The sequence below is a fragment of the Rhinoderma darwinii genome, chromosome 10 (genome assembly GCF_050947455.1).
Source record: "Rhinoderma darwinii isolate aRhiDar2 chromosome 10, aRhiDar2.hap1, whole genome shotgun sequence".
Lineage (NCBI taxonomy): Eukaryota > Metazoa > Chordata > Amphibia > Anura > Rhinodermatidae > Rhinoderma > Rhinoderma darwinii.
This window is the reverse complement of record NC_134696.1, coordinates 15718763-15734177: the sequence shown is the minus strand read 5'-3', so window position 1 is coordinate 15734177 and position 15415 is coordinate 15718763. Positions and strand designations below refer to the sequence as shown.

Genomic DNA, 15415 nt, shown 5'->3' with positions numbered 1-15415 from the left:
CTACTGCCCTAAAATGAATTTGTCTAGGGGTATAGTGAGCATTTTGATCCCATAGGTTTTTTGCTGAATTTAGTGGAATTAGGCCGTCAAAACTTCTATTGTTTTTTATTATTTGTTTTTATGGCGTTCACCGTGTGCTATAAATGACATATTTAATTTATTCTGTGGGTCGATGTGATTACGGAAATACCATATGTATATAGGTTTTTTATGTTTTATGGTGTTTGCACGATAAAATCTCGGTTTTAAAATTTTTTTTTTTCGTGTCGCCATATTATGAGTCACAACTTTTTTATTTTTCTATCAGGAAAGCTGTGTGAGGGCTTGTTGTTTGCGGAACAAACTGTAGTTTCTATTAGCACCATTTTTGGGTACATGCGACTTTTTGATCCCTATCTATGAAAATTATTTGGGAGCTAAAGTGACTAAAAATAGCGATTCCGTTATAGTTTTTTTAATTATTTTTTTTATGGCGGTCACCGTGCAGGATAAATTACATGATATGTTTATAGTTCAGCCCGTTATGGATGCAGCAATACCAATTATGCATAGTTTATTATTTTTTTTCTTTTTTTTCTAATAATAAAGGTCTTTATAAGGGAACAAAGGCAATTTTTTAATTTTATTATTTTGACATTTTACTTTTGTACATTTTTGTAACTTTTTTTACTTTTTTTTTTTTAGTCCTTCTAGGGACTTGAAGATCCAATTGTTGGATCATTGTTATAATTCCCTGCAATACTTATGTATTGCAGGGAATTATACCTGTCAGTTTCACACTGACAGGAGGCATATTAGGTCCTGCCTCCGGCAGGACGTAATCGCCTTCCATAGATGGCAGACCCGAAGCCTTTCTTAGGCTTCCGGTTGCCATAGCAATCACCCCCCGCAACAATCGGCCCCCGCAACCGCGTAGCGGGGTGCCGATGTTGCTATAACAACTTAAGTGCGGCGGTCACTATTGACTGCCGCAATTAAGGGGTTAATCGGTTCGGATCACCGCTGTGATCCGACCCAATGTTTTCCCCCAGTACTAAGGCTGCTAGTAGCAGCCTGTACTGGGAGATGTCGGGCTGTGGGGAGCGTCTGTGTGCTCTGTAAGGAGCACACGTAGATTAACAAGGACCAGCTCTGCAGCCCATTAATCTACGTGGGGTGGTCGGGAAGGGGTTAAAGGGATTATCCCATGGATAATTTTCATGCCAAAAGTACATAAATTCTGCAAAATGTTGTTTTAAAGTAATTGTAATTGTTTCTATCATTAAAAAAAAATACCTTTCTCATCTTTTTATTTTTTGTTTCCCTGTGTCCCTTTTGGTGCTGCTGCTAATCTGTGCTACTGAAAATACAGCTTCTTCTTACTTTCCCCGCAGATCGGTAACATGGGATGCAGAGTAGAGAAGGTATATAGTGTGTCACGGCGCGGGGTGTAGACCCAGTGGGCCATACCACGTAGCTGTATAGCAGCTGGCCAAACAGGTATAGGCAATGTCTATAGTTCTGGAAAGGGTATCTGAGGTAACGTAGACAGTAGCGGTGGTTTCAGGCTGTGATGAGACTCCGGCAGTAGACAGACACCCGACAGACACACAGCAGATGCAGCAGAGAACACAACACGACTCCAACATTTCAAGGCACAGGGGCACTGTAGCACAGGATACAGGGTACAGGCAGCAAGAACGGGAATCACTGGGAACTGGAAAACACTTAGGAGACCATTTGCAAAGAAAAACTAGGGTAACACAACAATGCTCAGACAATGAATGGAAGGGCAGAGCCCTTTTTATAGTCCAGAGGCATTCTGGGATAATTTGCAGATATTCTGCATGTGTGCATACTGGCCCTTTAAGAGTGGGCACGCGCGTGCAGGCGCACCCTGCGGGAGCCAGTACTGCAATGCGGAAGTGAGTGCCGGTGTCTCCCAGGAGGCACTCACTTGTCCATGGTGTAAGTCAGGACGACGGTCTGGGGCCGTAGACGTTACATAGTGTGGGACATCCACAATATTAACTCCCTTAAAAATCAATAAAAATATAATAAAAAATAAAATAAAATAATGAATGGACATGTGCAGGATTTATATCTGCTATCAGGATAATGAACGTTACAGTCCTAACAAGCTTCTCAGCTATACTGCCATCCGATAACAAAGGCTCTGATCCCTCCCTGACAAGCTGAGGAGTCTCCTAAGCTATAATGCCATACCACCAGTGGCGTAACTACCGTGGTAGCAGCCATAGCGGCTGTTACGGGGCCCGCAGCTTGAGGGTGCCCATGACGTCAGCCCTCACGCCCTCCCATATGGCCGGTGGCGCCGCTAATAGCCGTTATGGCTGCTACAGCGGTACTATGGGGCCCGCGCCGCCGAGCCTCCAACAATTATGGGCTGGGCGACACAGACCCTCTCATGCCTGTAGGCGTCGCTAGCACCGGAGGGGGCCCCCGGTGCTAGCGACAGCCAAATACATGCATTAGCGCTGAATGGCCCGACCATCCAGCGCCTTACAATGATGCTGGTTGGCTTCCATGCTTGAAAGTCGCTGATTGACTGGGCAAGTCATTCTGCCCCGCCAATCAGTATCATTGGACGACGCTCGTTCAGCTTTTGCAGACCCGCTCAGAAAAGAGCAGGTCTCAACTGCCAGCAAACAGCATGGGAACGGGATCATGTGAGTATGTAAAGGTTTTTTTTTCTCTCATAAAACTGTGAGCTGCATTATCTATAGCGGGGGCTCTATCTACAGGGGGGTCGTCTATATGTGGGCCACTATATACAGGGGGGTCTATATGTGGGGATGTGGGGCACTAGCTACAGGGAAGGTCTGTATGTGGGGATGTGGGGCACAATCTACAGGGGGGTTCTGGATGTGGGCCACTATATACAGGGGGCTCTATATGTGGGGATGTGGGGCACAATCTACAGGGGGGTCTGTATGTGGGGATGTGGGCCACTATATACAGGGGGCTCTATATGTGGGGATGTGGGGCACTATCTACAGGGGGTCTATATGTTGGGCACTATATACAGGGGGAGCTATATGTGAGACTATACAGGGGTGGGCTATATGTAGAGAACTATCTATAGGGGAGCTATTTTTTAGGGTACTTTCTATAGGGGTGGGCTATATGTGGGACACTATATACAGGGGTGAGTTACCTGTGGGGCACTAGCAACAGGGTGGCTATATGTAGTGCACAGTCTACAGGGGTGGGTTATATGTGAGACACTATCTACAGAGGTGGGCTATATGTGGAGCACTATCTATAGGGGATGCTATATGTAGGGCAGCACGGTGGCTCAGTGGTTAGCACTATTGCCTTGCAGCTCTGGGAGTCCATATGTGGGCTCTACAGGGGCTTCTATGTAGGGCACTATCCACAGAGGCTCTATGGGGGTCACTATCTACAGGGGGCTATGGGGGCACTATCTACAGGGGGCACGGTGTGTGTGTGTGTGTGTGTGTGTGTGTGACAGTGTATGGTACTATTATAATCAGGGACACAGTGTATGGCGCTATTATAGTTAGAGTTGCAGTGTTATATTTAGAGGTGTTGAGAATTTTAACTTTGTTTATAGGTGCAGAAATGTTTTAAAAGTGAGAAGCTGAAGACATCCGAGCGGAAAACTGCAGAAATTGGTCATGGCCGGTAGAAATCCATCATAGATGTCTGGACCGGAGGGAGAAGAAAAGAACTAGAATCTGAGACGTCACCGGTGAGTCACTTAATGTAAATGTTTATTCTGCCTCTAATCAGTATTGTAGTCACTGTGTGATCTGCAGCGAGATGATAGGTGGTATGATTAGGATATGATTATTTTTGTGAAACAGCATCTCCCAGCATATCCTTACCATTGTTCGGGCCATGATGGGAGGTGTAGTTTTACGCCGTTCAAACCTATACGGCAGGGGTTGCACTAAATTGAGCTGTACTTGTTCTGGTGTTGTATATATGTACTGATCTTGGTTCTGATGCTGTATATATATGTAATGAGTTTTGTTCTGGTGCTGTATATATGTACTGAGCTTGGTTCTGGGGATGTATTTATGTACTGAGCTTAGTTCTGGGAATGTATTTATGTACTGAGGTTTGTTCTGGTGCTGTATTTATGTACTGAGGTTTGTTCTGGTGCTGTATTTATGTACTGAGCTTTGTTCTGGTGCTGTATATATGTCAGAGCTTGGATCTAGCGCTGTATTAATGTACTGAGCTTGGTTGTGGTACTGTATATATGTCAGAGCTTGTTTCTGGATCTGTAGTTATATAGGATATATTTATAATAACAAAATTGCAGAGTAGATGGAATTGTTCTCAATTCATTGTATATTTGATGGGAATCTGTCAGGTAGTTTGAACCACTTGAACCGCCACCTTGCGGTAATATATGACCTGACAATATTTCCAAACATTCCCTTGTGTGTTTTTTTCAGATGCAGCAAAATCCTTAAAATCCACTTTTAAAATGATGCGCACTATATGCTAATTACTCATTAGAGGGTCATGGGGCGGTGCCGCTATCCTTAAGAGTCACATAGTCCTGCCTCCAAACCCAACTTTCCATGTTCTGGCTCTTCTGCTTTCACCTGGACAACCTTCTCAGGATAATGCAAGCTGGGCTAACAACGCTTACAACTTCTATCTACAGGGGACTGTGTGTGGAACAATCTACAAGGGGCTGAGTGGCATTATCTACAGGAGGCTGTGTGTGGCACTATCCACAGGGGGCTGTGTGTGGCAATATCTACAGGGGTCTGTGTGTGGCACTTCCTACAGGGAGCAGTGTGGCACTATCTACAGGGGGCAGTCTGGCACTATCTAAAAGGGTTGTGTGTGGTGTTTTCTATAGGGCTCAATGTGGCACAATTTACAGGGGGCTATGAGTGGCACTATCTAAAGGGGTCTGAGTGGCACTATTTACAGAGGTCTGCGTTACACTATCCACCATTGGGCTGTGTGTGGCGCTATCTACAGGGGGCTGTGTGTGGCATTATCTGCAGGAAGCTGTGTGTGGCACTGTCTACAGAGGCTGTGTGTGGCACTATCTAAAAAGGGCTGGGTGTCACACTATCTACATGCAGTTGTGTGTGGCACTATCTACAGGAAGCAGTTTGTGGCACTATCTACAGGGAGCACTATGTGGCACTACCTACCCATAATATCTCAGAGGTGTAGTCATGGCTGAATATCATATGCATGGGAGGCAGTGAAATGTATACATGGGATAGCACCCGGAGCTGCAGTGGTGGACCATGGACATTTGGGGGCTCTGGTTACAGTTGCACAGACAATGGCAATACAATGTAATGCCAATATAATATAGAAAATAAAAATAAGTGGTTAAAAATTCCCCCCAAATACAATGAATTTAAATTAAACGCTAACTTATATGTACCCCGAAATGGTGGCAAAAAATATGATACATCCTCTAAAAAATAAGGTCTCATACAACTACCACAATGAAAATAGTTATAGCTGTCAGAATGAGGGAAGGCAAAAACAAAAAAATAATTTGCGTCCCAAAGGTCAAAATTAGCTGCAACGTCAAGAGTAGAGATGAGCGAACTTATGATAAGTTCGGTTCGGCTGGTTCGCCGAATTTCTTGAAAAAGTTTGATTCGGACCGAACTAGTTCGGACCGAACCTGTAATTCAAGAAAGCCCATAAAAATCGTGTATGGAGCTCCCGTAATGACGGGTGGCTACATGTGTGCACCCGGCATTACGGCAGCGTTGCTAGGCGACGTCAGTAAAAAGTCAATGTCCAGGGTGCTGAAAGAGTTAACTGATCGGCAGTAACTCTTTCAGCACCCTGGACAGTGAATTCCGATCACTATATAGAGCAACCTGTAAAAAAAAAAAAAGACGTTCGTACTTACCGAGAACTTCCTGCTTCCTCCTCCAGTCCGGCCTCCCGGTCGTTGCCTTGGTGACGCGTCCCTCTTGACATCCGGCCCGACATCCCTGGATGACGTTTCAGCCAATGTGACCGCTGCCTGTGATTGGCCTGTGATTGGCTGCAGCGGTCACTTGGACTGAATCGTCATCCCGGGAGGTCGGACTGGAGGAAGAAGCAGGGAGTTATCAGTAAGTAGGAACTTCTATTTTTTTTACACGTTGATGTATATTGTGATCGGAAGTCACTGTCCAGGGTGCTGAAACAGTTACTGCCGATCGCTTAACTCTTTCAGCACCCTGGACAGTGACTATCTCCTGAAGTCGCTTACCGGAAAATCAGTGACTCATAAGCCGGGTTCGGTTAAAACGTGTTCGGCTGAACCCGGTGAAGTTCGGATTCACTGCGTACCGAACTTTTCACGATGTTCGGACCGAAACCGGGTTCGGTTGTCCCGGTTCGCTCATCTCTAGTCAAGAGGTTAGTAATTATAATAAATACTAATTTCTTTGTTAAAGAAACCAAATTAAATCCCCGGTAATACAATGATGTTACCCAAAACAACATGAAAAAGTCAATGGAGTGGTTAATATTAATTTTTAACATTGTATAGCAGATGACCTTATGTAATAGGACAAATTAAAGTGATTTATATGAAACAAAGGAGTTCTTATTAGACATCAATGAGTTAATGAGAGATTCATAAAATTGCTTTGATGTGTATGTGTGTGTATATATATATATATATATATATATATATATATATATACAACACAAAAGTATGAACTGCACATTCCAATAAAGTGATATAAAAAGTGTATGCAGGTGCAAGAACACCTGTGACTGCAAATATACAGCAGACAAAAAACGGCGACAGCACACTGCCAACACCAATGCAACCTAAACCCCTAAATATAACTAAATATGCATTAGTGCTAAATCTACTTACAATAGGGAGGTTCTTAGTGCACATTTTGATCAAAAAGTGTTTGCCCACCTGCCACGACAAGGCGACCTCCATAAGGTGGGGACCTACTCTGCACATACACCCAGAACTGGGACTAATCCTACATATATATCTGGGGATGGTAGGAACCAGCATTAAACTGATTAAAATCACCTAGGGCAGAATGGGAGGAGTGCAAGAACAAAAAATGGAGGCAGTCACTGACCCCACATAAACTGTATGAATCACATAAACAACACAAATTTTGAACTGCACATTCCAACAAAATGATAAAAAATGTGTATGCAGGTGCAAGAACATCTGTGACTGCAAATATACAGCAGACAAAAAATGGCGACAGCACACTGCCAGCACCAATGTAACCTAAACCACTAAATAGAAATAAATATGCATTACATGATAAATCTACTTATAATAGGGAGGTTCATAGTGCACATTTTGATCAAAAAGTGTTTGCCCACCTGCCACGACAAAGCGAGAAAAAATATAAAAGAATAAAAAAATCTTTTGGCGAGGAGAGTAAAACAACAAGCAGCTAAATCCAAAATCATCCTGGAAATGTCCCACATCTCCCCCACTATTTGATGTTATACGTCAGGTTAATAATCAATGTCACCATGAAAAGTCTTTATTGTCGGATATCAGAATGCATTGTCGTACCTTGAAGATATGGAATGCCTGGATTCAATCTAACCATTTTTTGTAAGAAAAAACTTATATTTCTATGTATTCTCTTTGATCAGAGGCAATGTTTGTATTTTTATTTTGTATTTCTGTTCTTGTTTTTTTCAGATCCCTGTATGTTATGGGGTCTTTGGACTGCTCGGTACTTGTTGTTATTTTGGAAAATTCAAATAAAAATGTATTCATAAAAAAAAAAAAAAAATATTCGCAAATAATTAAACAATCATTAGTGTACAATAGGGATTCCTTTTCTTATTTCATTTATTTCATTTATTTCAATCTGGACTTTTATTATTATTATTATTATTATTATTATTATTATTATTATTTATTGTGTGACTTTACGGGTAGACTGCAAAGAATGATATCGCCATACCAACAACAATGTTGCCTTTTTTCCCTGTATGTAGTTTGCCGATTCCACAACAAATGAAGGTTGAATATTGACACTTTGTAACTGTTTGTATTACCACATTGTTTATATAACTAAACATGAACTTTGACCCCAGAGCCTTCCTATGGAACTCTGGTCAGCTATAAAAGCAACTGTCAGAACGGAGTACTGTTCATGTATTTTTAGCCTGAGGAAGAGACCGGTCCATTCTCGAAACATGTAGCTCTTATGTTTTAGATGTATTAAAAACACTGCAATAAATAGTTATTATTCCATCCTTGTGGTCACGGACCTAATTTTTTTTCACAGTACATTGCTAGTATTTACTCACTAGCAAGGCCCGCCATGAACATATCATCAGATAGCAACAGCGGCTTTACGAGGGATCATTTTTTCCTTCAATTCTATTTATTATACAAGAAAAATAGGTAGTGAAGACAGAGCAGACGTGTCTCATAGACAACAAAACAGGAAAAAGCCACATGGTGAAATAAAGATAACAATGTGTCATTGTGTTTATAACCATGTTACCTAGATCTGGAAATGTTACATTGTCATCTATTATGAATGTGATTAGTATATTATTCAGTGTGAGATACTGTACAGGATGTACAGATGTAGCCATGTTTATCTTGACTTTTAACGCATTAAATACACATTGTCAAGAAACTTTAACTTGACTTTTTTAATGACTTTTCAATGGCTTTTGTTGTGTGGTAGTGACAGAGTAAAGGTAAAGATGGCTACATACGTAATGATTCACATTGATCTGTTTGTGTCCTTTTCTAGGCAATGTGAGATGATATTTTGGGATCAGTGATGAGCGAATTTTCTGAAATACGTTTCAGGGCCGATTCTATCGAATCACCCTCAAAATTTGTTTCGGTCCGAAAAACGCACTCATCACCTCCCCTGGGCTCCCGTAGCGACATGTCCCTGCTAGCAGGTAAGATAACGTAGTTTGTTTCACGTAAACCCTGCAGCCTGTAATTGGCTGCAGCCAGTGACCATATGGGACAGCTACGTCATCTTACCTGCCGGCAGGGACGCGTTGGAGGTGGTGAGTTGTCCTATCTTTTAAATTTCTCCTCTCTTTTTTTTCTAGAACCAGCAAACATTTTGACAATTGTAAACTGTCTTGAAAAAATGTAGGAGCATATAGACCATGAATAACCTCAAGTAAAATTAAAACATAATCAATTTTATTAAGAAATAATTAAAAAATACAAAATGAAACATACAATGAATAAAAAAGATGCTATCAACAATGTGCATAAACGCTGCTATTTATCTAATGTATGCTGCCTGTTATTCCCCACATTTTTTTTATGTGGTCAGAATATCACTTATCATGTCAGTCACAGAAAAAAAGGCATCCTCATAAATACAGAGTGGTGTTTTATAAATCAACATAAGTATTTATGCAAACGTAGCAACAGCAGATTTAGATTTCACCCTCATGAATAACAGCAGTGATGTTATAATAAGAATTCATACAATGAAAAACAAGACAATTTTACTTATGTGACACAGTGAACAAAGAATAAGCCGAGTGACTAGCGTGTATGACTGTCCCCAGTGCGCCGTGAACCCCAAAAGTTTTGTATTTTGGGTAAATTTGGATCAAATTCGATTTGTGCCGAATCGGTTTTCTCATCTCTAGTTGAGATCTTTTAAATGCTGAACTATTTATTTGTATTGTTATAGGACATATGGTTATTATCTGTCATTTCAACAAACTTTGCATAAATGAATAGTACAGGCGATTATAAGAAACTTTGTAATATATCTTATCAGAGTAACAAGCCTCTTTTTGCTCTTATCTAGCTGCTTTCCTGCTCCCCCTCCCTCTGTTAAAGTGACTATCACTCTGAAAATTCAGCTCTGTCCGTCTCGAGTTGGACTGCAGCTCAAATCTATCAGATTACACATGTCTATGGAAGTCTATGGGGAGGGGAGGGTGGTAAGTGAGCAGGAAGTGCAGGAGATAACAGCAGAAAGGCAGATTCTATCACAAGCAATGCACTTTATTTATGTCCCGCATGATCCTGGGGCTGTTTCTGAGTGAGAGAGAAGGCTATAGAGTAGATCATCCTCTTCTTCTTGTGTGTAGTGTATGTCTGCTAGTCTCCACCCTCAGCTCAGAGGAAAATGCAAACTACAGATATAGCATGCAAAGGGGAAAACGGCTAAAAATTGCAAAATCAAGTCATATAATGGCCAGTAATAATCCTACTCCTCGTGTACACACACATGGCAGCTTAACCTGAAAAGTCAATTGAAAGGACAGGTGCGCTTTAAGTATGCTAGAAATTTTAGTAAGAATAAATTGAGATGGAGATCCTTTAAAATCGGGTTATACTTAAAGAAAATTCATTTGGTGTTTAATGAACTCAATTTTTTGAATTTTTGCATTGTGGACACATTTTAGTTTTGAAGAGAGGTTTCTTTACATTTTAACGTTAATATTTTATTCCACACAGTGAAATAGTAGAGAATGATGGATGCCTCCTACTAATTTATTTTTCCCCAAGTGATTCATTGAGTGGGGAATATAACTAACATTCCATTTATTTGTAGGAATGAAGAAGACGAAGAATCCGCTAGTAATCCATACATGCATGTGATATCACTGGTTAGTCAGTTGGGAGCCTTATACCGAATATGATCTCTGAAGGAAGTACACAAGATATGATGGAACGTCAACATATATATAGGACCTTGGGAATTATGTGTTATAATTGACTAAATATCTCAAAATCAAGGGTTGTAAAGCCTATGAAGCAGATTTGTGCCCCACCCAAGTAAAGTACACAATTTAATGCTATATGCGTTACTTTATTACACTATTTATATATTAATACTATTAATGTCCCAGATGCCCAGGGTCGGTCTATACTCTTCTATACTGCACTAAGGAAGCTTCTTTTTGATTATGTTTATTTAAGCTTAAAATATGAAGTAATGACATGCAGAGTTTGTAAGATTCAACCTACTTTTCATTGTGAGCTGCAATGAATATGACGGCCTTATAGTCAATAAGGTCACTGACAGCCGTTCTCTCCTTGACCTTACAGTCATCAATGATAAAACCTTCTCCAACTAAAGCTTTCCTGATGAAATCCTCATCATATGTGAGAGCATGGAACTTGTCTTTCCCAACTGTAAAATATGTTCCACCTAAACACCCAATTAATATGAGGTGTCCTCCAGGATTCAGCAGCCTAGAGAACTTCCTCAGATATCTGATGTAATCATCTTGATCTTTGCTGATAACGTCCAGGAGCAGAACACTGATGACACAATCGGCTGGTGGTAAGACCAGCGGCTCTGTCATATTCTCTTTCTCCAGGTCGTATTTCACAACATGTTGAATGGCTGATCTCACTTTTCCTTCTTTGTCCTCAAACTGATCACTGGAAAATAAAAAAGACAAGGAAAGTGATTGTCCCACAGTCAACATCAACATGGTGGCTCAGGACTTAGCACTGGACTATTGACTTGCAAAACTAGAGGTAAAACTTGAAATCATCCAAGACTGTTGCACCAAGTGTTTGTCTTTCCAGCATTAATTTGTATAATGCCGCCCCCTATGGATAAGAATATTGAACTGAGAGCGTAATAGAAATTTTACATCTGAGTATTAACAAAGTAAACATTTTCGGGGATCTTTGCCCCATCTCCCCTTATATTTTTTGTATAAGGAGCAACAATCACAATGACAGTGGTTTTTCTCTTGATATTTGGACATATACCACACCTGTTTCCTTCTTTCTCTTGATGAAGTGCTGATGTATGGCCCCAATAAAATGCTCCCGTACGGTCGTCCACCCATCTCTTCAGCTCCATGATGCATCTGTTATTGACCTTCAGCACTATGATGTTTTTGAAAAACTCACAGGCTGAATATAGATGATGAATGAAGGATCCAGTACTGAGGTCAACCAAGATGTCTCCATTAATATGACCTGTGGAACAAATTTTCGAATACTGAAACATCTAATACGTTAAATCATCCTAGATTTTCTGGCTAAGCAATGATATATGTTTTTATCGCTTCTAGCAAACTATATAAACATTGGGTTTCCAATACCCCAAAATCAGAAAAAAAAGATAAACTAATCCTCAAATGTTCTCTAGGGATAGATTTGGTGGTATTAGTCTTATACTTCTCATAAGTACATTAAGAGCAGGCCCACCAAAGTTATAATTCTTTAGTAAGAGTAATAGAAAAGGAGAAGGGAGGCTCATGAGACAGTAAGGAGAACCATACAAAAGTCTTCAAACAATCTTAAGGTGAGGTGCTGAACTGATGGGTTGGTATATAGGTCACCCTATGTGTCCTCAATAACCAGGGGTATAGCTGTTCATGTAAAAAAAACAAAAAACAATCAAACATGGGGAGCTTCTGTGTAGTATAGTCAGTACCAAAAAGGGTTCTAGATCCACCTGGTAATACATAAATCATATAAGGAGTCCCAAGTGAAGCTATAGGTTCGGATCATCAACAAAACTCATTATGCAGAAATCCTTGGAATAGACATTATTGTCTTGAAAATTTTTTTACGTTTTTTTAAGTTTTTAACCCCTTCCCCCTGCTTGCATTCTGGGCCCTGATAATCAAGCCATTTTTTAAGTTTTTCCATCGTCACATTTGAAGAGCTATAACTATTTTATTGTTCCGCCGATGCAGTTGTATGAGGGCTTGTTTTTTGCAGGACGACTTGTAGTTTTTATTGGTACCATTTGACAGTAGATGCGACTTTTTGATCACTTTTTATCACATTTTTTTAAAGTCAGGGTAAACAGAAAACAGCAATTTTTCCATTGTTTTTTATTTTATTTTTTACAGCGTTCACCGTTTGGGTTAAATAATGTAACAGCTTTATAGTCGGGGTCGTTACGGACGCGGCGATACCAAATATGCATAACCTTTTTGCTTTATTGTGTTTTTTTAATAATAAAGCAGTTTGTAAGGGGAAAAAGTGGGTTTTTCATTTTTTTTTCACATTTTTTTTTATTAACTGTATTCAACTTTTATTTTTTACTTCGCAGACACAGACACTTGGTGATCTTATCGCCGGGTGTCAGTTGGAAGAAAGGGAGCTCCCTCCCTCTCTCCAAAACCACTCAGATGCGGTGCACGCTATTGTGCACTGCATCTGAGGGGTTAAACGGGTGAGATCGATACGAATATCGATCTCACCCGGCAGAGCAGGGACGCCCCCAGCACTCAGCTGCCTCTGGCTCCCTGCTCTGTTTACTTTATTCTAATGCAGCGCAGTGTAATAGTGGCGCTGTAGAATAAAGCCCATTAATGACCGCCGTGAAAAGGCTAATCGGCGGTCATTAAGGGGTTAAGGATGCATATGCATTATTTTTTCTCGATGGCGGCCTGGTCCTAGGTCCTGGTGGCCACAGGTCTCTTCTATCTGTCTCTTCTATTTGTATTCCCTAGTACATTCATGCGCGCTCTGGCTGCCTATCAAAGGGCCAGCGTGTGCACATTGCAAAATTCAACAACCCAATCCCTGATTGCTCCTAAACTATCCAAGGCACCTCCATAGTTCACCTGGTGCCTGATCAACTTTGGAGCAACCTAGTTGTGTCCTGCAAATTTTCTTGTTTCCATCCTAATTCCAGTCCGCACCTGCTATCCACTGCCAGCTTGTGTCTAGCTATCCACTACCAGCTTGTGTCCTGCTTTCCACTACCAGCCTGTGTACAGCTACCAGCTTGTGTCCAGCAATCTAGCACCAGCCTGTGTCCAGCTATCTGCTACCAGCTTGTGTCCAGCTATTCGCTAACAGTTTGTGTCCAGCTATCAACTACCAGCTTGTGTCCAGCTATCAACTACCAGCTTGTGTCCAGCTATCCACTACCAGCCTGTGTCCAGCTATCCGCTACCAGCCTGTGTCCAACTATCCGCTACCAGCCTGTGTCCAGCTATCCACTACCAGCCTGTGCCTAACTAAAAATACCATGTCTCTACCTATTTAGGTGGTCTCTGTGTGAGTAGCAGCTGGCCCAGTGGACCTGTATACAGGCTTCAGCACAAGATACAGCTGCTCTGTATATGGGATACAAAGCAGCTTTATCTCAAAAAGTAAAAATAATTTTCAATAAAAATACATTAAAAGTTGCTTAAAACACTCTCATTCCCATTTTTTTTTTTTTATATATAAGACAATGTCTTGAAAGGTTTACATAGGCTTTAAGAGGTTTTGTAATTGCACCCACAATTGTAATTTCCCAGTTGTCCTCCGTCATTCCCCAAAGGGGAATGGAGATTACAGAGTTGAAAACAATGACGCTACTAAACCCTGAGACTCTTTTTTTTTCCATCATATTCAATGACCAGGACTTTACTCTGCTCCCTAAAAATTTCCAGGTGACTGGGGCCGTGTGGTCGCCCTCTCTGGTCTCCCACACCCTCAAAAACAACTATTTTCCCCAATTTATATTCATTTATATTGCTACAATTTTGTTTAACCAGTTAAACACAGAAAATTATAAATGTCAGTGTTTTAAGAATAACAAAATCAGGATACATACCCACTGCGAAAACTTGTATAAGATTCTCAATAAAAAATGTCAAGAAGTCTTCTCCAAAGACCATGTCAGATTTATCTGAAAAGTAATGCTCCAGACATTGTCTGGAATCATATCCATGTACATGATAGAGCTTATAGGGACTGGAATCCATCATCTACTCCTGTATCACAGACGGGTGACTACCTCTAGACCGGGGCACAAGGTCTTTATATAATTACCAGGATTCAACTTGCAAAGTGTGTTACTAAGAACAATTTATCATATGATGACTTATTATCTTCATGAGCCGGTCATGGGAACTTGTGTTATAATAAATTCACATAGAGAAATAATGATCTTTAAATAAACAAATCTATTTTATTATTAAAGTAACAATGAGACAAAGAGAAAACAGAAATTTGCCGATTTGTCAGTGAGTAAAGGTTTCTAAAAAAAAGTTTAGGCTCAACCATGAAATATTGGTTTGAAGGGGTTGTCTAGTTTATAAAATCCATCTTCTTTTACTTATATATATATATATATAGTGGAGGAAATAAGTATTTAATCCCTTGCTGATTTTGTAAGTTTGCCCACTGTCAAAAACATGAACAGTCTAGAATTTTTCGGCTAGGTTAATTTTCCCAGTGAGAGATAGATTATATAAAAAAAAATCATATTGTCAAAATTATATATATTTATTTGCATTGTGCACAGAGAAATAAGTATTTGATCCCTTTGGCAAACAAGACTTAATACTTGGTGGCAAAACCCTTGTTGGCAAGTACAGCAGTCAGACGTTTTTTGTAGTTGATGATGAGGTTTGCACACATGTTAGATGGAATTTTGGCCCACTCCTCTTTGCAGATCATCTGTAAATCATTAAGATTTGAGGCTGTCGCTTGGCAACTCGGATCTTCAGCTCCCTCCATAAGTTTTCGATGGGA

General features: G+C 40.6%; 1 protein-coding gene across 1 annotated transcript; it reads right to left on the bottom strand.

The window, feature by feature from the left end:
• Positions 1-10929: 10929 nt before the first annotated feature.
• On the bottom strand, positions 10930-14712 carry LOC142662515 (nicotinamide N-methyltransferase-like). Its single transcript, XM_075840723.1, has 3 exons — positions 14493-14712; positions 11698-11905; positions 10930-11353 (listed from the first exon to the last, which is right to left on the bottom strand). The coding sequence occupies exons 1-3, from the start codon at positions 14644-14646 to the stop codon at positions 10930-10932; spliced, it is 786 nt and encodes a 261-aa protein (XP_075696838.1). The 5' UTR covers positions 14647-14712.
• Positions 14713-15415: the final 703 nt, after the last annotated feature.